This window comes from Dipteris shenzhenensis, chromosome 21 (genome assembly GCF_047967505.1).
Source record: "Dipteris shenzhenensis isolate YYH24624 ecotype China chromosome 21, Dip_SZ_1.0, whole genome shotgun sequence".
In the NCBI taxonomy this organism is placed as follows: Eukaryota; Viridiplantae; Streptophyta; class Polypodiopsida; order Gleicheniales; family Dipteridaceae; genus Dipteris; species Dipteris shenzhenensis.
In genome coordinates this window covers 33714630-33741822 of record NC_141616.1, presented here as the reverse complement: position 1 = coordinate 33741822, position 27193 = coordinate 33714630, and the positions used below count along the sequence as shown (strand labels likewise).

Genomic DNA, 27193 nt, shown 5'->3' with positions numbered 1-27193 from the left:
ATTGGAACCACTGTACACTACCAATTCAAGATCCCTGTGTGCAGTAGTCAGTACCCACTGAACATCCATGAGACAGATGAGCAACACCTCGCAATCAAGGAAGCCAACGCGATCATCATTGACGAGATGTCCATGCTAACAAGGATGGTGGTAAGACAAATCGTCAATGTCACTAATGGCACATTGCATGAGCCATTCAGACACAAAATGCTCATAATTTTTGGTGACCTGTTGCAATTACCGCCAGTTTGCAAACACCGCAAGGATCTCTGCGAGCCGTGCCACATCACGTCCTCCGCGCATTGGGCTCAAGCGAAAATGTACCACATGCAATTCTCGGTGCGACATGCACTAGACATGCCGTTCCTGGCATTCTTGCATACCATAAGACTCAGGACGCCCACAACTGACGAGATTTCCGACTATTTGGGGCAGTGCATTGTCGACAAGGAAGGTGCATGCCACTTCATCGATGCCGAAACAACCATCATTTGCACGCACAGAGTCGATGTCGCTACCTTCAACGATGAGCTTGTGGAGAAATTCAACACTCCTGAGATGATTGTGCATGTTCAAATACACAGTAACGCCGCAAGCGAACCAGCTCTCAAAGAATGGTTGGAGGACAAAAGCTTCAACGAGATAGGAAAAATTTGCATGGGGGCGAAGGCAATGATAACGGAAAACATCGACCTCGCAATATGTGCCGCAAATCTTGAAGATTTAAAAAGACAGCTCATTTGAAAAGACGGTGTAATAAGTCGTGCCTGCAAGTAGCTATTTGAGCTATACAAAAGCAACGCGAAGGCAACAAAACCTCCACCAGCAAAGAGGAGGTTCTTCCTAACCACAAAGCAATTCCAGCTAGCAAACAATGTAGGAGAACGTTCGGGAGCTTACATCAACGGGTTCAACACGTATGCGGAACTACGCGACTTCATTGACAACTGCAATAGGCGTTTGCCAGCTAAAAGAGAGCCAGGAGGCTTGAGATTCGCAAATGGTACGTAATGCTTCCAAAATTAAAAAAACCGCAACAATTGAGAAAAAGAATTAACGAGTTGCAAGAACAACAAACTCATCATGGATTGCACTTCTCCTGCAGGACTCCTCAAAGAGATCCTTGTCGAGCTTGACATTGAGTTCGATGAGACCGATAGGATGATGCAAAGTTTGGAGGGGCAGAAGCTACTAGACACGAAGATGAAAGGGATCACAGCGTATGCGTGTGAGGTGCTGCATTACGGGTACAACGTATCCTTGGAGTTGCTGAGGGACACGACGCGCGATCAAGGAACGGCTATACTCGAACAATTCATGGAACAATTTGGAGGGACGCACGATGCGATGCACCCGATGACGACAATGGAGAAGCTTACATATATTTTTGACAAGGACTTATACGAGGAGCGCTTCGGTATTGGAAACGATCCTTTAACGCCAACAGAGAAAAACCAAGGCAAGTAAATAAATGCATTCTATTATGGACGTCAAACGAAAAAAAAAAGACCGAAAACCTCGATGACTAACGTAATTGTCAGTGTTTACGTAGGTACGACATTGAAAGACGTGAGCCTCCAGATGAAGGAGGAGCCTCCACTGAAGCGCCCACGCAAGGGAATCGTGCGAGCCTCGTCGTCTACTGCATCACGTGCAAGCCCAACAACAGAAAATACATAGGGAGCACGACGGACCTACCGCGGAGGATCAAACAGCACAATAAAAAACCACCGGCGAAAATGAAAGAGGACTTGCAACGTTACAAGCCCTTCAAAGAAAATTTCGAAATCAAAGTTTTGGAAACAACAGACACTGTAGACAAAGCACGAACTTTAGAGCAGTACTACATAAGGAGCCACAACACAGTAGGTCCATTAGGTTACAACACGCTCGAGGCCCATCCGGCTAGAGCATGGAAGTACTATTTCCTAAAGCGTAGGAACATAATTTGACCCAAAAAATAAACATTTGTGCCTTCGAAAAAAGGGATCCAATGAAGTTGCAAATGGTGCTAGAACTTTTGTCGTACATGCAATGCAGCTTTGGGCTTGGATTATTCCTGTCACAGTTGCATGCTTCTGTCTCAATTTGGTTTTGATTTATTATTTATACATTTCTGAAATACATCTCCCCGTCATTCGCTCGAAGTGGAATGACAATAGATTTGCTTACAGTGCAAAGAATAGGAATTTGTCTTCCTCCGAAAAAAAGAAAAACTACATTTTACTGTCGACATGAACAACATCAAGTGCAAGCAGGACTGGATGATAACGAAATCTCTACAAAAGGTTGCATGCAATTGAACATCAATCTTCTGCATCATTTCTGACAACGTGACTCATGTGAACCTCAACAAGATAGCAAAAGAGAGAAGTATTCATCAAGAGCCCAGCTGGCCAAACAATCTAGTTTTAGTTTTTACACGCACACCTCTCAATACAATGAATCCGGTGATTCAGCACCTACAATAGATGTATCCCATGGTTCAATACAATAACACTATAGTGAATCTAATGATTCAACACCTACAACAGACATAAAATTATTCACTTAATGAAGGGAAGGACATGATTTTGCCAAACAGTTGATGAAAGGTTAAAACCTCTTGTTGTGGATATAAACATCCTCAAGAAGGCCACATGAATGAAATTCACCTTTTTAGGCTTTCTCTTGGTGAGGATGTATGTGCTTTGATGCAACGTTTTCGGGTATTGCTTGTTCTTTGTTCTTCTTTGCTATTTTCGGGCGCGATGATACCATCATTCATCTTGTTTGGATGTGGGGCAGGCGAGATGAATAATTAAATATCAATTCACACACCTGGTTGTCCTTTGGGTTGAGGCATTTTGAAAAACCAGGGCATTTCATATTTTTTGGAATGTTCATTGGAATTGTATCTCTCAACCATGCTGGATTCCGATCTATGAAATGGATCTATGCATGAGTTTGGAGCAATGAGTTTGTCCCAAAGTATTGCAAAGTAATTGGTTGAAGACGGAATAAAGTGGAGATGAACCTTCAAGCTTTCAGCCTCTTCAATTAGTTAACGTTGGAAATCTAAGATCTGGTTGGAAGGGCTCCGTTGGTTACGAACGATTTCCTTAAAGCAGAGTGCTTGACCAGATTTTGCCACATTTGGCACGCTTGCCCTTTGGAGAAAGCTCCCGCAGAGATATTGCACAGCTCAAAGATCTTGCAGCCTAACATTGGTGCAATCATGTGCTTAATGGAGCTTGCGAGCACTTGCATTCTTGTCCAGTAGAGAATTCCATTGGCAAGTACTCCTTAGGTGTGCAAGCATGAGCTACCAAGCCGTAGAATTATGTATCATAAGCGACAGTGCTTTGCGCAGGCTCAAAGAAAGAGCAGAGGTATGAACAACGCCCGGCCGTGGCGAAATAGCAATTAAGAATCACAATCACCGAGAGAGAGAAGGGCAGATTTGAGCTTCTTTCACGTTGGACAGCAAAGCAAGCTCCTTTTCAGCGCGCTTTAGCTGCGCCTGCTTTCAGATCCAATTATGGCTGGTGACCTTTAGATCTGATAGTTGGGCTTGATTCAGATCGAACGGCTCATTCATTTACACTCGGGTTAAGTAGGGAGACAGGAATTTGAAATCGTTTACTGCTGCCTGCGTTACAATTTGCCTCTTCCAAGCCTCTATAAAGCCAAGGTAAAATTTCCTTCGAGATCTTCTTCTTGAAAGATATTCTGCTCCAACCTCTGCTCCACAGTGTCAATCAGTAGACTTGGCTGTTTAGACTCTGCCTTTATGTGGCTTCAGGTCTGGTAGACCAGCTCCTGTGATGGTAAGTCCTCTAGGTCTGGGCCTAAGCGATTCTCAAGTTTGGATGTATAGCACCCCCCTTTATAGCTACTAGGGGTCTAGTAGGCCCACGTGTAGATAGGTGCCATGACGTGAATTGATTTCAGCCTGTTGCTGATTGTCTCAGCCAAGAGAGGGATGGTAGATCCTGTTTGTGTGCGCTGGCCCTCTCAGGGTTTTGCTTGCTGCTCCAATTGCTCACTCTTACCTGTCTACTCCTTACTGTCAGCTGTAAAATTACCCCATAATTGGGATAGTAAGTGCTACTATGCCTGTGCCATACTTAGGGCTTACAACAGGGCTAGAGCACTAGGTCTAGTTCTAGCTATGGTTCAAGTATTTATGGGCATTGTATAGGGGGAAGACATCCATTTTTGGGTGCCGAGGATGCGGTTGATTGTGATGCACAGTTTTGAGAATCCACAATGCAATTTTTCCTATGCCACGTTTATTTCAACAACGTGAAATTTCAGTGATGCAATTTGCTATCAATCTTGTTTTGGCAGAGACCCATTTTGGCTTCCAATTGGTATGGACATGTATAAACCTCTTTACATAGTGTACGCTTCCAAAATCCCCATCTACACTGTTGAATCCCTCCATTAGAACTAGTCTGTTTTACATTCATGCATGTGAGCTGGCATTATGTACAAGAAATGAATCATGACGTGAGTGATGTGAGGTAGTGGAATGATGTTATGTTTGCAAATTTTGTCGTGTTGTGAGTATGCTTATGAATGTCACTTTTTAAAAGGGTTGCAATCCATGATTTGAATTTTGGCATGGCACAACCAAACTAATCTCATTGTCTTGTTTCAGGATTGTATATTGTGTTGAATTTTGGCATGGCACAACCAAACTAATCTCATTGTCTTGTTTCAGGATTGCATATTGTGTGCCTAATTCCTTATGCATAAGAGACTACATTTGCAAGCCTTGAGAGCATAACACAATGCTAGCATCAGTAACTTTTCCAAGCAACATGGATGTGCTTCCATCGTCCCTCAATTCTTCTTCACAACAAGCATACATCTCAGAATTGCTTTCGTTCAGTCTTGATCGATTGCAAAAGGTATTACAATAAAAATTTCATATTTTTTACTTGTTTTGTATGAGATAACCTTGCTAGTTATATTTCTATTCGTTTATTTCAGTTTTAAATGTCAAGGGTGCATATTGTGTTGAGGTTCATCATATATTGGTATGGCTTAGTGAACTTGTGCTGAGTATCGGTCTTACTTCAAGCTCCAAAATCACATACTTTTTTGGTGTATTCTTGGTTAGGGTGTCCTTGTTTGGTCCTTTCAGAGTGCTAGTGTTGCCTAAGTGCTTTGCACTCGTCATCATACCAACGATTTTGAGGTATAGACCTTCGGGTGGCTTTCTTATGTTTTTGATTGTACAAGGGAAAGAGTCTAGGCTGCAATGTGGATCGAATTGGTAGTAAGGAGGGCATTGAAGGCTTTGACATCTGTGTGTGGTTGCTTATCTATGTGCTCTAACAGAGACGAGATAGCTACCATATAGGTGGTCTAGGGAGTGGTCAAAGTCGTACTGGTAGTATCTGGAGAATGTGGCCCTCTATGAGGTCAGAGATTTGTAGAATAGCTTTGTCACGGGCATCCTTAGCCCGTGGCATGCTGGACTGCCATGTGGATTGTCACGTCAACAGTCCACGCATGGCTGCCATTTAGGCAGCCATGTCAACAGATGCAGGTCCACGTGGACTGCAATGTAGGCAGCCAGGTCAGCAGGTTGCCACGTAGGCAGCCAGGTCATCCAGGGCGACCATGGCAGCCTTTACAGCCAGCGCACAACAGAGTAAGTGCCACGTCAGCCGGCACAGTGTCACGTTATCAGGCGCAGTGCCACGTGGTAGTCAGGGGGCCCAACAGCAGTTGGGTCAGGCAACAGGTTGGTCGGTGGGCATTACAGTGTGGTCAGCCTGTTTTAGGGCCCAAGGGCTTAGGGGGCCTATAAAAGGCAGCCCCTTGGCCCTTTTTATTCATCCACTTCCAGGGCAATTTGGGCTTTAGTCCTCAGCAGCCTCCACAGGGATCAACAGCAGTTCAGGCCCTGGATAGTCAGCAGCAGATCTGCCGCCATCTTGGGCTTCTACAAGTTCCATCTCTTGGCCTGGTTCAGTCCTGACAGAAGCAGTAGTCAGGGTTCCGCATAAGAGCAGCCCCTTTTAGCCTTAAGCACTTAGCTCAGCAGTGAGAGTTTGGTCCCTCTCTACAGTTGTTCCGTTCCTCTTTTGTAGTGAGGGTTCATCCCCTCCGTACAGTATTTAGTCCTTTCAGTTCTTTACAGTTGTATTCAGCCCTCAGGGCCTCAATTATTGTTTTCCCTCTTCAGAGTCCCATTCTATTCTCTCCCTCTGATTCCCACACTCACTCCACAGTTCGACTTGTGTTTTGAGTGGATCATCCTTTTGGTTCAGATAGTAATGAGCAGGAGAGAGAGTGAGTTAGGCTATCTCCTTGTTAAATTGGTATGAGAGCTTCAAAGTTTCTTTCTGAGATAGGGAGGGTCAACAGCCCTACCGTTTTATGGTGTAGACAAGATCGGGAAAGGACACCATGCATACAAGTGAGAAGTCCAACTCCGGTGGGGATGAGGAATTTGCTTCCCAAGCCCTACTACCACAGAATCTTGCAGAGGCTCTGATGTCTGCCATGATGCCCATGATGCAGACTATGATGTAATTGCAACGACAGTCTGGAGTCTCCTCAACTGTATGGTTCAGCTCCAGGAGATGTGGGACGATCGTGAGCAGGCCGCCAGAGAACGCGAGAGAGCAGCTTAGGAGGCGAAAGAAGAACGCGATCCTGAGGCTGAGATAGGGAGGGTCAACAGCCCTACCGTTTTATGGTGTAGACAAGATCGGGAAAGGACACCATGCATACAAGTGAGAAGTCCAACTCCGGTGGGGATGAGGAATTTGCTTCCCAAGCCCTACTACCACAGAATCTTGCAGAGGCTCTGATGTCTGCCATGATGCCCATGATGCAGACTATGATGTAATTGCAACAACAGTCTGGAGTCTCCTCAACTGTATGGTTCAGCTCCAGGAGATGTGGGACGATCGTGAGCAGGCCGCCAGAGAACGCGAGAGAGCAGCAGGAGGCGAAAGAAGAACGCGATCCTGAGGCTGAGGAGGCCAGGGAGCTCAAAGAGCATACCGCTCGGAGGCGAAGGAAGAGCAGGATCGGAAACTCCTTATTTCTCTACTCTGACTACATGGAGACGAAGGCAGGGAGAGAGTCCAACAGCCCGTCAAATATTCTTTTCATGGGAAGCTCAACTTTATTCGGTACGACAGTAAGTAAGAACCTCTAGTGTTGACTTTGTGACTTTTCAATTGTGCCTACAAACGACATTGAGCAGTGCATGTCCCCTCACGACGAATCTTCCTCCGCCCCTATTACCAATACGCACAAAGGAGAATCACATTGAGCATCTTCCTGGATCATGGCACCGCAACAAGTATCCTTACCAGAAGCTAGTAGAAGACCCATGGATTCAGTACCTTCAGAGTAGCATTCTAGGTCTTCAGATCAGGGTTCATGAGCCAAGTATTCATATCAGGATTCATAAGCCAGGCATACCACGGTTGGCCACCTCCTTCAGCATATTGGGAGACCACTTTCATGTACTAGTTCGAGTTGCAATATAAGGGGATGTCACATCCTCAGCTCGTGGCATGTTCACGTCAGCAATCCACATGCAGGTGCCTCCGAGACCTGCTGGTTCCGCCTTCTGCTAGGTCATGTCCAGGCATCCAAGGGCCTGCACCAGTCCTGTACAGCCACGTGTACTCACTCGTACTAGAGGCGCTGCTGTTCCGTACTGTTCCTTTAGGGATCCTCCACCTCAGTGCTTTGGTCTTTGTGCTGCCCACATGACAGCCTGTTTGCTGTCCATGTGGCAGCCCCTTTTCTTCTCTCTTGGCTGTGAGGTGCTGCCCATGTGGCAGCCCCTCCCTCTCTCTTTTCTTGTCTGATCCCTGCCCTCATGGCAGCCATGATGCTGCCCATGTGGCTTTCTCTTAGACACTAGGTTCACCCCACACATGCTCTCCTCATATGGGGGCTTACAGATGGGGAGGTGACCTTTCCAACAAAGGCAGCCCCCTTGGCCCTCATTATTCATCCACTTCCAAGGCAGTTTGGGCTTCAGTCCTCAGTAGCCTCCACAGGGATCTGCAGCAGTTCAAGCCCAGTATAGTCAGCAGCAGATTAGCCTCCATCCTAGGCATCCATAAGTTCCATTTGCCATCCCGATTCAGTTCGGACAGCAGCAGAGTTAGGGTTCTGCATCAGACCAGCCCCTTTTAGCCTTCAACACTCAGTTGGATAGTGAGGGTTTGGTCCCTCCATACAGTAGTTCCGTTCCTCTTTTGTAGCGAGGGTTCATCTCCTTTATACAGTATGTAGTCCTTTTAGTTCCTTACAATTGTATTCAGTTCTTAGGGCCAGACATTGTTTTAGTTATTATGTTCTCTCTTCGGAGGCCCACTGTATTCCCTTCCTCTGATTCTCATACTCACTCTACCAGTTGCACTTGTGTTTTGAGCATCATTCTTTCAGTTCAGATAGTTGTGAGCAGGAGAGAGAGGGAGTTAGGCTATCTCCCTGTTACATAGCTTAAGGTGTATTTGGAAGGCACGGCAACGAGGCCCACCTAAGCTCATCATGGAGTATGCAGGCCGAGTGTTTTGAGAGTGCCCCGGAGGTAGGAGAATAAGTATTGGTTGTGCATAGGGGTCCACATCTGGGTAGTTGTCATCCTGCTTCAACATGTATCCACTTGCTTGGTACTATTTCTTTTTGTTTTTCAATAGTATGCTTATTAAGAAATGAAATGTTTTCCTTCTGTTCAGTTACGGACAATGGGGACTAGGTCTAGCATTTGAGGGTGGACCCCCTTGCTTGGGGTTATGGGCATTAGTGGCCCACAAGAGTGATGGCCTCTCTTTGAGAGGGACATCTAGAAACCACACCCCACCTGAGTACCCAAACATGGGACCAATCAAATGCACAGATTGCATACCGACCTAGGAACCATTCAAGAGAATGTTCCCTGAGCTTTGGGTGTGGGCCTGGCAGCATGCCAAGAGTAATGGAGATACAAGATAAGACGACAAACAAATGAGCTCAGTATGGCTCAATTATGACCTTAGAGTACGTCAATAGATAGTCTAAGCTGTTAGGAACCCGTGTGTGCGATCAGAATTAAATTCTGACAACTTTGAAATTTTAGGGTTTTTGGGAGTGACGTGGCAGCTGACACGTGGCAGACTGCCACTTGGAATCTGAGCTAGCAGGTCAGTCCACCTGTCCCACACATGTGGCAGCATGCATGGCAAGTGGCAGGGCATGCAGGCCAAGTGTTTGGCCCCAAATCTGGTAGATTTAGGGCAAGTGGTGGGCTGTCCTCTTTGGGACTGCAGCCCACCAAAAATCTGGGACAAGTGTCCACCTTCCACTCTAGGCCTAGGAGGGGGGCTGAGCCTATAAAAGAAGGCCTCTCCCCTTAGCAATCTTGCTAGCTTCTTTCAAAGCACCGGGAAGATGTGGTTGTGGCGTACATGAAAATTTCGTCACTTTTCTTCTCCCTCCTTTTAGATGATGCAGCAAAACCTCTCCAGCTCCTTGGGTGCAGCCAGCGTCTCCACAGGCCATTCTCTCACCTCAGCAGCACTTTCTCTCTCTACAACAGCACATTCTCTCTCTACAGTTCCAGCCCCTCCTCTCCAGAAATCTGCCCCCTCTCAGCTCTTCTGGAACAGCAGCAGCATCCTCTCTCCTTCACCTAGCCTGGAGCAGCCACAGCCCCTTTCTCTCTCCTGCTGCAGTCTTTCTCTCTCTACTGCAGAATTTCTCTCTCTACTGTTCCTGCCCATTTCCCTTGCAGAAATCTGCCTTTCTGTGCACCTCTGGAACAGCAGCAGCTCCTCTCTTACATCTCCTCCCTTGGGATCAGCATAGGCACTATCTCTCTACAGCTATCACTCCATAAAAGCTTTCTCTCTCTAGCCTACAGGCTGTTTTTCTAAGCTGTTCTCATTCCAGCCCCATTTCCACACTCTCCTCACCCAAGGTAGCTTCAGAGGCATCAAGGACTTCATCTACAAAAAGGCCAAGTCACGAAGGGAGCCTGTATTGTCAAGTTTATCTCATTTACAGCACTATTTCATGTTGTTTCTACTATCTTTCTAGAAACTAGTGTTTGTCTCTAATGTTGGATGTAAGTGGTGATTGTTGCAGGCTTCTTCCTTGTGGATTGGGCAAGCCAAGAGCTGAAACCTGAGCTTGGAGTCCTCCTTTTTGTTGTCTACCTTGTACATATGCTCTTGAGTCTTGTATCTAGGTCCTAGGTTTTCACTGAGTTCATCAGTTTGGAAGGTGCATTGCACCTTGGTCTTGTATCTCCATTTTCAAGAATAAAGTGAGCCTGGATAAGGGGGGGGGCCCGTCTTGGCCCCTCAATCATATTGCATTCTCCAATGATGTCACTTTGTGTTTAAGCTGTATAAGTCTTAATTCCAGCTTAATTGCAAACTCTTAAGTTCAAGTATATGTGTTTGGCAACTCGCAATCATCTCTCGCAAACTCTTAAGTTCAAGTATATGTGTTTGGCAACTCGCAATCATCTCATTCAAAATCCGTTGTTTGAATTGATAGAAAGCACCGAGTAGTTTACATTGGTATCAGAGCTTAGGTAGTGGTCCTGTACTCTGTGCTTTCTCTTGTTGAGTCTCTCCTTCATTCAGTTATCTTGTCATCATGGCAGCCAATGGACCTGACCCTCCTCCTAACCTGCATGAGTTGAGTGCTCTCTTGGCAAACATTGCTCAACAGGTTCAAGTGCTGGAAAGCAGCCAAGCAGGAACTCATGACATAGGGCCCCAATCCCAAGGAAGAGGCCGTGCGGACAACACCAACTCCAACAAGGAGGGAAGATCATCCTCTTCTTCCCCTCCTCGAGGTAGACGGCGTCATCGGAGTCCATCTCCTTCGAGACGTCCACGGAGACGAAGGTATGCAAAGCATAAGGTACCTCTTGGAGATAAGCTCTTCAAGTTTACCAAGTACAAGGGAGAGGACAAGCCCGAGGTCTTGCTGGCCTGGATCCGAGACCTCGAATATTTCTTTGAGGGGGACGAGTACGAAGACAAGGCGAAGATCCGGTTTGCCGTCCTGCACATGCAAGACCGTGCTTCACTCTGGTGGGCAGCTATGGTCAACACTGGACAGCAAGCCCACACCTGGAAGCACTTCAAGAAGAACTTGATGAGGCACTTCCTGCCTAAGGAGTTTAAGAGAGATACAATGGTGCAGTGGGACATCCTCCGCCAACGCCAAGAAGAGAAAGTCAGTGAGTATGTTGATCGTTTTTGGGATACTTTGTTAAAAGTTCAAGCATTCAGTAGGAAGGATAAAAAAGAGCAGCAAAGGAAGTTCTTTGCTGGCCTACGGTATATCGTTCAGCATGAGGTGGACATTGCCACTCCTACTTCTCTCGAAGACACCATCAACATCGCCTTGAAGGTGGAGAAGAAACAATCTTTCTCCAACAAGCGGAATGGCAGCAACAACAAGCGGAAGTCCCAGGGAACCTCTTCCAAGGAACAAAAGGGTAAGGAGACAGCAAAGGACGCACCAAAAGAGCAAAAGTCAGCCAGCCAGCCTCCTTCGAAGAAAGCAGCCCGCACTTTCAGCTCACTGTCTCCACAATAGAAGCAAAAGTATTACTCCGAAGGGCGGTGTTTCAAGTGTGGCGATCGAGGCCACAACTTCTACGAATGCCCTCAAGCTGCCAAAAACAACAGCGACAAAGAAGCAGCCCTCAAAAAGCCAGTTTTGGTAGTCAACAAGGTGGAAGCACCTCCGGAAAAGGGAGCTGTAAACGACACCCATAGTTTGTTGAAAACATGGGGTCAGGTAAAGGATCAATCCGCTTTGTTTTTGTTCGATAGTGGAGCTACTCACAACTTTATTTCTCATGAGATGGCACAGAACTTGGGGATAGCCCCAGAGGATAAAGGAGAAGCCTTGGAGGCAACTGCAGCCTTCAAGAACCAAGAAGAGAAGGTGTACCCCATCATCGGCAAGCTTCGGGTACACATCCAGGGGTACTTGGATCATCTACCCTTCATGGTGGCACCACTTCAAGGATCAGATGTAATTCTCGGCATGCCCTGGCATAAGCAAGTCAACCCCCGAATCGATTATGTGAAGAATATTCTAACCCTCCAACATAAGGGTAGAGATGTGAGCATTACAGCGGGAGTTTCAGGAAACACCATTCCTATGGTAAGTCATGCACGATCTCCCAATTTGCTCAAGAAAGGAGTATGTTCTTTTCTAGTGTTTGTACGCGATAAGCAACCAAGTGAAGAAAAGTCAGATCCTCTCACAAAAGAAAGATTAGATTTCCTTCAGGAATTCTCTAGTTGCTTCTCTCAGGAACTTCCTAGTCACCTCCCTCCTGAGAGACCAGAGGATCACAAAATTGACATAGTTCCAGGGTCTTCACCTCCAAATAGACCCCCATATAGAGTTAGTCAATCTCAACAAGATGAAATCTTCAAGCAAGTCCAAGAACTCTTGGACAAGGGATTGATCCAACCCAGTAGTTCTTCTTTTTGCTCTCCTGTCTTACTAGTCCAAAAGAAGGATAAAACCTTCAGGATGTGCATAGACTATAGAGCCTTAAACAAACAGACGGTTAAGAATCGTTTCCCAATTCCTCGTATAGACGATATCTTTGATCGTTTAGGAGGATTTGAAATTTTCAGCCGCATAGATCTTAAGAGTGGCTACCATCAGGTACGAGTTGTACCTGAGGACATTCATAAAACAGCCTTCCGAACCACATTTGGGCTATATGAATATATGGTAATGCCATTTGGCCTTACTAATGCCCCAGCCACGTTCAATCGACTGATGGAACGGTTGTTCAAGAACTATAGACAGTTCACTGCCGTCTTCTTTGATGACATCCTCATTTTCAGCAAGAATGAGGAAGAGCATAAGGAACATCTAAAGATTGTATTTCAAATCTTAGCTGAAAATGCTCTTTACATCAATGAGAAGAAAAGTGAGTTCTTTCTTCCTGAGATTCACTATCTTGGTCACATTATCTCACGAGAAGGTGTCCGTATGGACCCAGCCAAGATACAGACAATTGTAGAGTGGCCTGACTTGAAGAATGCCCATGAGGTAAGGTCTTTTCTAGGCCTATGCTCATATTACCGAAGGTTTATTTGGCATTTTGCTGAACTTGCAGCCCCTCTACATGATCTCACTAAGAAAAATCTAAAGTTCAGATGGACCCAAAAAGAAAAGGACTCTTTTAATGCTCTAAAGCATGCCCTGACTACAGCTCCTGTACTTATCATTCCTGACTTAAGGAAACCATTCCTAGTAGCAGCTGATGCCAGTGGCGATTGCCTTGGGGCTTCTCTTACCCAGGATGGTCATGCTGTGGCCTTTGAAAGCCGACGACTAAGAGATGCTGAACTTCATTATGATATCTATGAAAAAGAACTCTTAGCTGTAATTCATGCTCTCAAACTTTGGAAACATTATCTTTTAGGGATAGATTTTCTTGTAAAAACTGATCATGAAAGTCTTAAATATTTTCTAACTCAACCTCTGATCAGAGAGAGACATATGAAATGGTCTACCTTTCTGCAATCATTTCATTTTCAGATACAATATACTCCTGGAAAAGAGAATGTAGTGGCTGATGCCCTTTCTCGTAGACCACGGCTTCACCATATTTCAGTTCCCTATCATGATGAGCTAACAGCCCTCAAAGAATTCTATGAGGGAGATGCTGATTTTGCTCAGCCATGGGCACATTTGAAAGATGGAGGCACCCATCATGCCTACCACATCAGGGATGGCTATTTATTCATGGAGAACAAACTATGTATCACAAAGCAGCTTAGATCTAAAGTGATGGAGGAAAGCCATAACCCACCCTATGCTGGTCATAGGGGTATTGTGGCCACCTTTTCAGCCATGGATAAATTTTTCTACTGGCCTAACATGAAAAAGGACACTGCTGCCTACATTTTAGCTTGTCTCGCATGTCAAAAAGCTAAGTATGAGAGAGGAAAACCCAAGGGTTTACTTCAGCCCCTACCCATTCCTGAGAGACCATGGGAACACATCACCATGGACTTCATTACAGGAATTCCCAGGACCAATCAAAATCATGACATGATTTGGGTGATAGTAGATCGATTCAGCAAGCAAGCCCACTTCATTCCTTGCAGAAAGAATCTCAAGGCACCTGAAGCTGCCCATTTATTTATTAGACACATCTTTAAACACCACGGCATGCCCAAGTCTATAGTATCAGATAGAGACTCAAAGTTCACTAGTAATTTCTGGCAGGCTTTGTTTGAGAACCTTGGAACTCTTCTAAGTTTCTCCTCAGCTTTTCATCCTCAAACGGATGGCCAAACTGAAGTTACGAATAGTACACTCTTGGATTTGCTGAAATTTTATGTGCATGACCAGCAAACCTTTTGGGAGAAATTCCTTCCTCTTGTGGAGTTTGCTTATAACAACACAATTCATTCCTCCACTGGAAAAGCTCCTTTCGAAATTGTATATGGTAGATCTTTACCAACTCCACTCATGCAAACAAACGAGAAAATCTTTGCCGCTGATCAATTCGTGGAGGATTATGACTCTGCTTATGCCACGGTTCGAGTAGCCATTCAAAAGGCACAGGAGAAACAAAGAGCAGCTGCAAATAAAAGACGGAGGGCGTTTGCAGTGAAAGAAGGCCAATGGGTCTTATTGAAATTTGAGAAAGCCCGGTTAAAAACCAAAGTGGGCAAAAAGCGCATCTACTTCAAGCTATCCTTTCGATATTATGGTCCTTTTCAGGTGTTGCAGGTAATAAATGATGTCTCGGTCCGATTGAGACTTCCAGAGCATTGGAAGATCCACAATGTCTTCCATGTAAGCTTGGTGAAACCCTTCATTGGGGAACCACCTCAAGAGCCCACACTGGACGATGCACCTGAAGTAGAGGACACTGAGATCTTGTTGATCCCAGAGCAAATTATTTTGCATAACTTCACTATGGGACGTCGAGGCACGACTCGCAAAATGTACCTTTTGAAGTTCAGAGGGCTCCCATCCACCGATGCCCAATGGGTGGACAGAGCTACATTTCAGTCGTGTCCTGAAATCCTGGATGCTTATGAGGAAGCATTTCAGTTGCGGACAACCGAATGAAAGACGGAGGGAATGTCATCCTGCTTCAACATGTATCCACTTGCTTGGTACTATTTCTTTTTGTTTTTCAATAGTATGCTTATTAAGAAATGAAATGTTTTCCTTCTGTTCAGTTACGGACAATGGGAACTAGGTCTAGCATTTGAGGGTGGACCCCCTTGCTTGGGGTTATGGGCATTAGTGGCCCACAAGAGTGATGGCCTCTCTTTGAGAGGGACATCTAGAAACCACACCCCACCTGAGTACCCAAACATGGGACCAATCAAATGCACAGATTGCATACCGACCTAGGAACCATTCAAGAGAATGTTCCCTAAGCTTTGGGTGTGGGCCTGGTAGCATGCCAAGAGTAATGGAGATACAAGATAAGACGACAAACAAATGAGCTCAGTATGGCTCAATTATGACCTTAGAGTACATCAATAGATAGTCTAAGCTGTTAGGAACCCGTGTGTGCGATCAGAATTAAATTCTGACAACTTTGAAATTTTAGGGTTTTTGGGAGTGACGTGGCAGCTGACACGTGGCAGACTGCCACTTGGAATCTGAGCTGGCAGGTCAGTCCACCTGTCCCACACATGTGGCAGCATGCATGGCAAGTGGCAGGGCATGCAGGCCAAGTGTTTGGCCCCAAATCTGGTAGATTTAGGGCAAGTGGTGGGCTGTCCTCTTTGGGACTGCAGCCCACCAAAAATCTGGGACAAGTGTCCACCTTCCACTCTAGGCCTAGGAGGGGGGCTGAGCCTATAAAAGAAGGCCTCTCCCCTTCATTCCACACATGAAAATTTCGTCACTTTTCTTCTCCCTCCTTTTAGATGATGCAGCAAAACCTCTCCAGCTCCTTGGGTGCAGCCAGCTTCTCCACAGGCCATTCTCTCACCTCAGCAGCACTTTCTCTCTCTACAACATCACATTCTCTCTCTACAGTTCCAGCCCCTCCTCTCCAGAAATCTGCCCCCTCTCAGCTCTTCTAGAACAGCAGCAGCATCCTCTCTCCTTCACCTAGCCTGGAGCAGCCACAGCCCCTTTCTCTCTCCTGCTGCAGTCTTTCTCTCTCTACTGCAGAATTTCTCTCTCTACTGTTCCAGCCCATTTCCCTTGCAGAAATCTGCCTTTCTGTGCACCTCTGGAACAGCAGCAGCTCCTCTCTTACATCTCCTCCCTTGGGATCAGCATAGGCACTATCTCTCTACAGCTATCACTCCATAAAAGCTTTCTCTCTCTAGCCTACAGGCTGTTTTTCTAAGCTGTTCTCATTCCAGCCCCATTTCCACACTCTCCTCACCCAAGGTAGCTTCAGAGGCATCAAGGACTTCATCTACAAAAAGGCCAAGTCACGAAGGGAGCCTGTATTGTCAAGTTTATCTCATTTACAGCACTATTTCATGTTGTTTCTACTATCTTTCTAGAAACTAGTGTTTGTCTCTAATGTTGGATGTAAGTGGTGATTGTTGCAGGCTTCTTCCTTGTGGATTGGGCAAGCCAAGAGCTGAAACCTGAGCTTGGAGTCCTCCTTTTTGTTGTCTACCTTGTACATATGCTCTTGAGTCTTGTATCTAGGTCCTAGGTTTTCACTGAGTTCATCAGTTTGGAAGGTGCATTGCACCTTGGTCTTGTATCTCCATTTTCAAGAATAAAGTGAGCCTGGATAAGGGGGGGGGCCCGTCTTGGCCCCTCAATCATATTGCATTCTCCAATGATGTCACTTTGTGTTTAAGCTGTATAAGTCTTAATTCCAGCTTAATTGCAAACTCTTAAGTTCAAGTATATGTGTTTGGCAACTCGCAATCATCTCATTCAAATGCCTCTGCAAAATCCGTTGATTGAATTGATAGAAAGCACCGAGTAGTTTACAGTAGTACTCTTCTACTACACTGGTTGTACATTTTGTATTTATGTCCACATTAGGCAGCTATTTCTGTCCCTGGATCTGCATTCTTAAGCACATTGACTCTTGGTACATTGATGTGATGGCATGTGTACATCAGTCTTAAGATGACTCCAAAGAGGTTGTGGAGACTTTTGCTAGCACTCGGCTTATGATCCTGTATAAATAGGATAAAAAGATTTTCTTTTGTGTGTTGATTCTCTTGGGATTCTTGTTTTGGATGGTTATTGGGGGGTTGTATGAGCTTTCTAGTCAGAGAAATACAGAAACTTGTGCTGTTGGATGTCTTGTTCTATCAACAATGGGATATCGTGGGATCATAGCTGCACGCCGAAACAGAAACAGGGGAAATGGAACGGCAGAACCGCAGGAAACAGAGCTTCCGGCCTGAGCTAAAAGGGTAGAACAAGGAACAGCAATATGGTACAATTTATGTGTAAAAATACATAATACAACTATCAATATAGTGCTTAAAATGACAAATTATGCTACTTAGCATTTGCCATTAATTCTTGATTTACGCAGCATGCATGATGCTTCAACATCTACGATTCTATGATCTATCATTCATGAATAATGATTCAAGAATCAATAAGATACAACAATCTGAACCGGATTACAATTTTTAACTGCATAAGTAAAAAGCATCCATAGTATCTACTATTATCCAGATGGAGTATGGGGAGAGAGAGAGAGGAGGGAGAACAAAAGAATGAGGAGAGGAGTAAGAGGATGGAGAGGCTGAAGTAGGTGAGGAGAAGTAGTAGTAGTAGTAGTAGTAGAGGAGTAGGAGAAGTATGAGAGGAGAAGCAGAGGAGTAGGAGGAGGGTAGGAGAGTGGAGAGGCTAGAGAAGGAGAGCAAGAGAGAGGAGAGGCTAGAGCGGAGATTTGGGAGGCAAAATGCAATGCGGTGCGACTAAAACCCTGCACTGAGTTTTTTACCAAAACAGGGTTTTTGAAACAACATTTTTCCGTTTCCTGTTTCCGTTTCAGTTGCATGAAACGGTGTTTCGTGCAACTATGTGTGGGATGTCATATGATTGAAAACACGTCCAAGAAAAGGGTTTGGTTTGATTTGAAATTCTAATTTTTTTACTTCCAATGACAAGAGGATTTTTATCTCTAGTCTTAAGAAGACAGCCCATCTTGGCTCAGAAGAGAGGAGACAAGCAAGGTGGTGATGCCGGGATAGGAGTTGAAATTTTTATTTGTTGTTGATAGCAAGGTTGCGAAGTTGAGCTCTTTGTTACTTTCTAAGGTATTCAATGTTTAGGTATAGGATGAATTTATTTTTTTCTACTTAGCATTTCCATTTTGTCTAATGGACTGTTGACTTTCTTGGTGTGGGTGGTAAAATCAGGAACCTGAACTCCTGCGTATTGATGCTGAGAGAATCCGCAGACAGATGCATGAAGTAGCTGTTGGGCACTATAGATCATTCATCACAGCAGCTGATGCATTACGCTCCATCGGTCAAGAAATGACATCAGTAGACAAGCATTTGGACTCTTTGGTACACATTATTGTTGGGATTTTGTGTGCATTCTTTATGTCAACTTATCTAAACATGGTTCTCTCAAATGACTTGAATAATGTGTTTGTGTGCTGATATGTCCAATACCTAGAGTGACCATTTTGAGTAGGATTCTGACCGCACTACTCCATAGCCAGACCATGCAATCTCCTGACCGGGTAGAAAGCAAGCACGGGGATCTTACACGAGGATTCCACTGACAGAGTACCCTGTTAGCAACCAACCATAAGGAGGAGACCTAGTGGCACCTAGCCATAGTGGCACAAACCATAAGGAGGAGACCTAGGGGCACCTAGCCATAGGTTCGAGATACAAGAACGACATTTGAGGCCGGGGTCTAGTTTGCCTGCAGGAGATAGTGCCTCTAGCAGTGAGCCATCTATGTCCGAGGAGCTCACGACTAGAAGCCGAACTACTCAGCCTTCAGGTCTACGCTTGGGAGACTACTCTGCCCAAGAACCCCGAGCCCTCTGCCTGTATTTATAAGGCAGGCTCCACTATAATTAGCGCATAATCCTAAATACAAGGGTTGTGCTGTAGATAGCCCACTATTGTTAAAATAGCCACGCCCTAGAATAGCCCTTCTTTTCTAGGCTAAGCCCTACCTTAGTGAACTAGATGCTAGCAGCACAAACAGGTATGCTTCTGTTATACTCGCCCCTCCCTGCTCCCTCCCTTCGCCTCTCTGCCTTCCATCTCCCTCTTGCTCACGGCCTCCTTACTCCGTTCCTACGCCTCCATACTCCTTGTCTCCCTTCCCTCTTCCTCCACCTCCCTGCTCGTGCCCCCCTCTTGGCTGCTGAAATGAAGGCCCCTATACCCCTTACCCAGCGTTCTTTCACGACCTTCCTGCCCCACTTCTAGACTCCCCTCCTCTCACAACCAGCCAGTCGCGCCCTTCCTCTACACCTATCAACCACAGCAGCTCTCAGCTCCCACAGCTCTTCTGGAGAAGATTCTCGTGGAGGTTCACCATGTTTGCATGCGAGAGACCGACCAGCAAGATACATTCATAACTTTAGCCATGAGGTTACATAGTTCCGTAAGGAGCTCATTAATTTATGCCACTAGGTTGAGCTAGCACTGAGTGGTGGACCAACAGTGGAGGAGGATAGCCAACATGCAGTCAGCTATCGAGGAGACCACTAGGTTGGTGGACGTCGTGAAATGGCAGCTTGTGAAATCCACTGTTTCAGCTTCCATACTTGAACAGCAGCAGAGAGCCAGCAAGGCTCTTAACATCAGAGTCCTGCAGATCCCATGCACCTCCACTACTTCCTTTGTTATGAACCAGATTCTCTATTTCTCCTCGGATTCTTCATTTTCGCTTGCTTTGATGAGAAACTCAGACTCTATGGCTGTTTACCAGGCGCTCTTGCAGCATTTCAAAGCTGTAGTGGCATCCCATGACCTCTACGTTGGGTATCTCTTTGCCTATCTTATAATCTTTTCCTACCTTGGACTGACTAACTACGTGCTTAGAACCTATTCTATTCTCCCTCCAATAGAAGAAGTGGAAGACGGGATGTGACCACACGAGCTCATTATATGTGCCCTTTCATTTGTCCCTAAGACTTAGGTTATTACTTTTTTTTTGGCCGAAAAAACAGTGCTAATTATATTACTTCAAAAACAAGATACATGAGGTCAGCTTTGCAACTGACGGGCTGCGTTCACAAATCGGATGCAGCCCAAAAGGTAACAAAAAAGTAAAGCTCTCTCTCACGGAGGGATCAGGCGAGTGTGAATGAACAGCCAGAGAGGTGGTGAGTAGCGCCACTGAAGGCCCTGTGAAGTATGCTCGAAGAAGAGGCCCTGTGTGTCCCAAACACGGAGGAAACGTCTCCGCTTCTCCCGGCCAGCCCGGGAGTCTCCCTGTATCTGGTCCCACTGGCCTCTGAGGGTGTGTATAATCTCACTCCAGATGTCAGTCATGATTTGGGCAGTCGAAAGGGAGGTGCCACCGAGGATCTGCGTGCAGCGCGAGGTCCAAATGTGCCATCCTGCGATGCTGCTAATAATCTCCCAGACTGGCTGCCTCTCTTGAGATCCTGTGCCAACCTCTACCAGGTGCGGCGGAATGCTCTCGAGCGGCCCCCACGTCCCCTGTGTGATAAGGAACGTGGGGTCCTGTGGACATGCCTCGAACAAGTGATGAAAACCAGGTGCGGTGCTGCACCAGCAGAACGCGCCCCAAGTGATCAAACCTAACTCCGGTGCTGCGCGAGTAAGGATCCTGAAGGTCCACCTCCACACTTCTTGGGCGCGAGTGCAGCTCCATAGGCAGTGTTTTGGTGACTCCTCGTCCTCATGACAGATTTGACAACGTCCATCCTGACCTATCTGCCGCAACCAGCTCCCCACTGGAAGACCTTTGTGGGCGAGAAGCCAAAGGAAGTAGGAGATCTTCCGCGGCCGCCAGCTCTCCCACAAGGCCTTCCAGAAGGCCTGCAAAAATAACCTGGAGAATACCCTGAGCATACCAACTGGGCCGCTGGGTGGGAGGGCGGCTCTGCATCCTCCCGAGAACTCGCCTGCCCAATGTCGTGCTGTAGGCAAAGAAAGAGGTCGGCCCCTGACCAGTCACAATCTCTGGCCATCTTCACTCTCTTGGGTCCCAATCAAGCTCTGACAAGGCCCGCCCCTCCTAGAGCCAGAGTCGCCATAACTGCAGCTGATCCTGCTCTATACTGGGATCGGTCCGCCAAACCTTCCCCACGAGGCCTACGACCCGAACCCTCTGCTATGGGAGTAGGGGGTCGATGAGCACATCCTCTCTCCTGAGTCGGCTGTCCCCCATAACCGCGAAGAAGGAAACAGAGGTGTCGTCCATCCGACCTGCAACCACCAGTGGGATGCCACGGGGGGTGAACTGTCCCAGCCAATGGTCATCACCAGGCATGAGGATCTGAATCTCGGGTGGTCAGTTGAACTTCCATCTGCCATTCTGACTGTATATGCATAGTCAGATGGGCTAGTCTTTAGTTTCAGGCTCTTTACAAGCTTGGAGTTAATTACATTGTGCGTTGACGCTAAGTCAAACAACACAATGATATCATGATTAGCTACTTGCCCTTTCATCTTAATTAACTCTGTATCATTAAAGGCTGTATACCGACCAGAATACTTTTCTGGCCTATAATTGGCAATATTAGGTACCTTAGCTCTCTTAGGCTCGACCGTATGAACACTGGACTCCGGTTCCATTGAAGATTTACCTTTCTCTTCACGGGATGGCCTAGCAGACATACTATGTACCATTTTCCTGAGCTCATATTGCCCTGCATTTGCTTGTAACTGTTGCACTAAAATCTGTTGCAAGGCATCCTCTAACATTGCCATTCTGCTAGATAGTGTATGACCTGCTGGACGCGACACCTGCGGGGTCGGCCGGACTCCCGACTCTACGGGATCCATCCTAGAAGCTTCTTCTTCTACTTTCATTTAGGTCGATGGGTGGTTTTTTTTTTTTTGGAATAATAATAAAACACCGCTTGAAACTGTATTTACAAATCAAAAGCCCAACTTCCAAATTTACAGCTAACCAGGCATATATCACACTGTAACCAAACCTACTTTTCCCTATACTAGGGAAACTCCTGCAGTCCGAAATAACTCAAACACGGAGACCAGTAAACTTAGAAGGCATAGAAAACTCCCTTGTCATTCATGTAACATCACCCTCGTTGGAGACCCAAAACACCACAGCTCTTACGATCACCCAGTAACTCTGCAGGTAGTCGTAACTCCAGTAATCTCGCCTTCAAATGAAGAGAGCCCTACGTATGAAGGCAGCAGCCAGCCAATTCAAAAATACATTGCTTTTCCACATGGACTTCTTTTGCAATCGACCCATAGGCAGCAACCAAACATGGCCATTGCAACGAATGGGTGAAAAAAGCTGCCCGTTCAGGAGACTTAGAAAAAACTTTCAAGGCTTTTCATCCATGGTTCGGCTTTGGTTCCTATATGATCGATAGGGAGTATTGAAGCAGCTTTTGGACTTGTTTGGGAATAGAATTGCTTCGTGCATCTGCTCGTCAGTTTTAGAAATCTCCCGTCCAAAATGCTGGCTTTGCCTGCTGGCTTCTCCCCTTTACTTGTAAAAAACTGTTGGTTCCTCGGTTTTAAAGCGGCATTTTTCCATGTCTCAGCCGTGTGTCTGGAGAAGTGGACCCCGAAATTCAAATACAGCGAATGATCCAGTGATATTACCGATCACTGTCTTCAGGTTCGTCTGCTCAACAGTCAACAAGTCGTGACCAGCGCGTGCGCCACCGTGATGCTCGACGTCCACTCAAACTAACGAACTGTCCGATGGCCCGAACCAGACGACGCAAACAATCTACCACCTTAGTTTTTTTTCTTTGATCCCATAAGACAAAATCCCAGTTCCATATTGTCCGTCGCCAAATCCTTCCTCAATTCAATGTTAGCCTGTCAACTCGACAAGATCCCAAATCTGCGCTTTGATACCAAATATAACACGAAAACTTGTTTGCTCCTAGCTTGTTACGTTGAATCACGGGCGCAGGCACATTGAATCACCTCCCAGCCGATCTCGGTGGTCGTAAGCTCTCTCTTCTTTTGTCTAATTCATTACGTGAAGCTCTTGCTTACTTAATTTCCACCAAGCCCCAAATTTCCCTAGATGGATCTAGTATGCCACATGTCTTCATTTTAGGGTCCTTCCTTAATGCATCATTTACCCCTCTCTTGGGATATCATTAAAACCATTTGCCCCTTGGCACATTTCATGCATTTAGGTCCCTTAGCCTTAGATCCACCTAGTCTAGTGCCATATCACCCTCACCAAGGACCTTGACCTTGATTCCTTTTTGATCACTTACATGAAGCCCAAACAAATATAATACAAACATTGATCCTCTAAAGGAAAATGTCGACTGATCCTTCCGAGGTCATGTTACCTCGACTTGAGCGTAACATCTTACTTGACTCTTTTGTTGCTTGACCTTTTGTGAGACACATGATTTGGAGCTTAACCTTGGTAAAACCAAGTTATGATCTTCAATACATCCCGGGCAGTCATGCATGGAGAGCAATCAACTATCAATGGGTTGCCAACAGAGGTTGTTGTGTCCTAAATATCCGGAGTGCTCTGCTCTGGCCTGATATTCACTATGAGACCAACTATGTAGGCCCTATTGAGCAGGGGCTGTGTGTAATTTGAGCGCCAATGCTTTCACTCTCAGTTCTAGGATCCCAGGAGCAAGTGTCTTCTCTTTGACTCTTTGGACCGCCCAACCTGTATGTATGAAAGTCCTTGTTGGGGCCTTGATCTTAGAGATGGCTTCAGTAGAGAGACTCAAGGTTTTGTTGCTCTTACGGATGATCTGCAATAAACCTTTGGTCCCACATCAGATCCTACCAGTTGTCCCTCTCCAGCTTGATGCATCTTTGCAAATGATCACATAACCCCATCGAGTCAAGGATTTCGGTTCCACATCCTTAGGCGGAACCATGGCTGGCTTTATCCACTCAGCGACCAAGTGAGATAAGAGATGTGGTATGCTTGGACGTGTAGATGATTTGTCAGACTTCAAATGGATAGATTGCTGCCTTTTGATCGAGTCGAATAAGCACTTTGCTTTCAGATATCTTGTGTCCTATGAGATCCGAGGCCGTCACCACTGTTTATTCAAAGATGGGTTCGACCCCTCTCCAACCTCTTGGCATAGAGACCAATTGCTCATGATATAGAGACAAGATCATGAGGCCTAGTCAGAGTCTAGACAGAGGGTGATTACTGCTTTTTTAAAGTCAGATGGCACTGTCCAGCAGTCCCCTGGGAGAAGATGCAGTCGAGACCTAGAGAAGGTGACTGACAAGCCCACCAGCGTGTTGACGACACTCGAGGCTCGGAAATCTTCCCCCTATGTTCGCTGGCTCAGGGAGACAATTGGTTGGGGTGACAGTGGTACTTTCCGACAGTGAGGTACCATGAGGTGGGCACAGACGACTACCCAAGTCGGTCGCTAGCAATGCTCCATCACGGGTTTTATCCCTCAGCGACCTAGTCTTTGTTGGAGCCACTGTCAGTTGAGACCCTCCTATCTGTTCTTAGTCCGCTATTGAACATGGTGCCTACTCCCTCATACATAATGTAGAGGATGTGCCGCATAGTTGACAGTCAGCTTTTTCAGCCCTATGCTTCCCTTCCTGCAAGTTTCGAAGCCTCAAATAATCTTTCTTTCTTTCTTTCTAGTCTAACTCTAGGTTGTTGGCGACCCCAGGTTAGTTTCAGAGTTGTTTTGTGCAATTACTAGTTAAATAACTTAATAAACTTAGAATTCAAATCGCCATTAGTCAGAAATTAACAATCACATGATTCAAAATTCCTTGGAAGGGATAGGATAACGAGAAGAAAAAGAGAGGACTTCGGCACCCGATGGGGTGTGAATCTACTTGGGTTGATCCTAGGTATATTTCTTTATTACAATGATGCAAAGGCTTCAATTACAGTAGCGATTCAGATCCTCAGACAGAACCCAAGGAAACCTAGAAGTCCTATATTTGTTTATTACAATGATTTCCCCAAGGAATGAAAATGGGAGATGAGAATCCAAAGTAATAGAAAATAAAAGGAAATAGCCACGAGCAGCCCCCAGAGATATCTAGGTGAAGAAAGACCCAAAAATCCTTCGAGCCTCAGCAAAACATCAAGGCCAATATCTTTAGAATCACCATGTATTGGCACCAATCTATCTCTCAAGCTCTGAAACATAGAAAATCCAGATTTGAAATTGTTAGTGTTAGAAATTTTAGTTAGAAACTCCCTAGGAGTCAATGTTCTCAAACCAAACATGACTGGAATTCTCAGGATTCAGAGAAGGTAGGTTAGAAATAAGTAAAATCTCTTTCACTTTTTAGAAGTGCCCATAGATGAAAAACGAAATCCTGGACTGAGGAAACAGCCTGAAAATAAATCACACTTTCAGAGAAAAAAAGGCTGAATCTGCAAATCGCATCTAGTGTGTGGAAAATATGAATTATACATATGTAGAGATCTATATATATGTGCACACACGTGTGTGTGTGTGTGGTGTGTGTGTGTGTTGAGAGAGGAGCTCAGCTATGGTGATTCCTGTCCTGCCAGCTCCTAGGGTTTCGCCCATCTGCAGCGCCTCGCCTCACAAGTGCTTGCAGTTTAATTTTGCCTCTACCTGCTGTCATGTGTGTTCTCGGATTCGTTTTCCTCTGCTATGACCTAATTTTGGACCTTCTTGGGATTCTCTTTTTGCTACACATGCTCTTGGCTGGACCTTCTGTGGTCTTTCCTACTCTCCTTGGAGCCTTCGTTATGCTGTTTGCAACCCTAAATCAGGGATTTCATTGGTCTCGACTCCCTCTGCAGAACTCTTCTCTCTCCTGCGACCTGCTTAATCACCATATTTCTCTGTCTTTTTGGACGCAGCCTTTGTGTGTGCACGTAGTTTTGTGTGTGTGTGTGTGTTTTAGCAGGCTGTGGACTGTGTGAGTGAGGGTTTGTGTGCGTGAATTTTGTGTGGGTTTTGTCACTCCATACCTGTATATTTTGATCGACTTTCATCCTTCTTTCTGTGGCTGTTTGCTTCAGCACTGCTGTTTCCTCAAATAGACTCATCTTTTTATCGAAGTTTGAAGAAATGGCAGCTTCTCAAATGGATAAGACTTTTGTCAGGGGAAGACTCTCACAAGTAAGAAACAAAAGCATATTTAAGGCCAGGATGACCCTGTTCGCACCTCTCATGATGGCACAGCTGGTATATGAAGTTATGCATGAAGGTTCGAAGACACCAGTAAGGATTGGAAAGATCCTGCCCCTGCAGTGGGCATAATGGTGTAGGTTGATGAGATAGTTTATCCCATGAGGGAGTAGCCAAAAATGCTGTCATAATTTTGTTTCTCGGTCTTATGCCTAAAGCTACTGATGTGGACAACTGGCTCACAAGGACCCTGGGGGGCTGTTTTTTGCGAAAGGGCTTATGCATCCAGGGGATTTTTTGAAGTTATCATGACTGATGAGCAGCACAAACAAACACTCTTGGAGCATTCTCTGGTTTATTATGGGCATCAGATGGTTGCATCTCTTGCCTCGGTCTCCCACTCGAGATCATGGCTTGCTGATTAGGCATCGCTGCCTAGTATGGGTAGAGCTCGTGGACTTCCCCCGATGTTGCTGCATTAGGCAACGTTGTATGCCCTCCTAGACAGAATGGCAATTCTAACAGATTTTTGCATATTGTGGGACAGAGATGTCCCCACTCCAGATTCCTACTCTGTCACAATAGATAATGTGGCTATGGGAAGTGCTTTTTATAAATTGAAATGGGTTTTTTCTGCAGGAGCTTGCTCTGAATGTAGAAAATTTGGGCATATGGCTTCTCAATGTCCATTGGTTCTTCATAAGATGCCTCTTGATGCGATGCCGGCTCCTATCCAAAGCAAGGATGTTGCCTCTACTTCTGGGCCCAAAAATAAAAGCAATAAATCACCACCTACAGTGCAAGAAAAGGGAAAAGCCAAAGTCGCCCCAACTAACAATGGAGCTGGTTCAAATTCTTTTCTGGCTCAGCCAAAAGCAAAGGAAAATGGTACAAGTGACGGTTGGCAAACACGGGCAAACACCCAGGGTAATGATCTCTGGCAGAAGGCCCCCTCTCTCCCGTACATGG

The 27193-nt window shown here is 45.8% G+C and overlaps 1 protein-coding gene across 6 annotated transcripts in view; it reads left to right on the top strand.

The window, feature by feature from the left end:
- The first annotated feature begins 2630 nt into the window (after positions 1-2630).
- LOC147888768 (conserved oligomeric Golgi complex component-related / COG complex component-like protein) overlaps positions 2631-27193 on the top strand; it is a 53408-nt gene continuing 28845 nt past the window's right edge. For 5 of the 6 annotated variants that reach the window (XR_015543018.1, XR_015543016.1, XR_015543017.1 and 2 more), the window contains exons 1-3: positions 2847-3673; positions 4709-4898; positions 18345-18497. Coding sequence is in view for 2 of the 6 variants with exons in the window: in XM_087392477.1 (XP_087248603.1) it covers positions 4779-4898; positions 18345-18497 (273 nt within the window). In the remaining 4 variants the exon portion in view is untranslated. Of the gene's footprint in view, positions 2709-2846; positions 3674-4708; positions 4899-18344; positions 18498-27193 lie in introns of those variants that run through there. The other variant, XM_087392478.1, reaches the window with a different exon arrangement.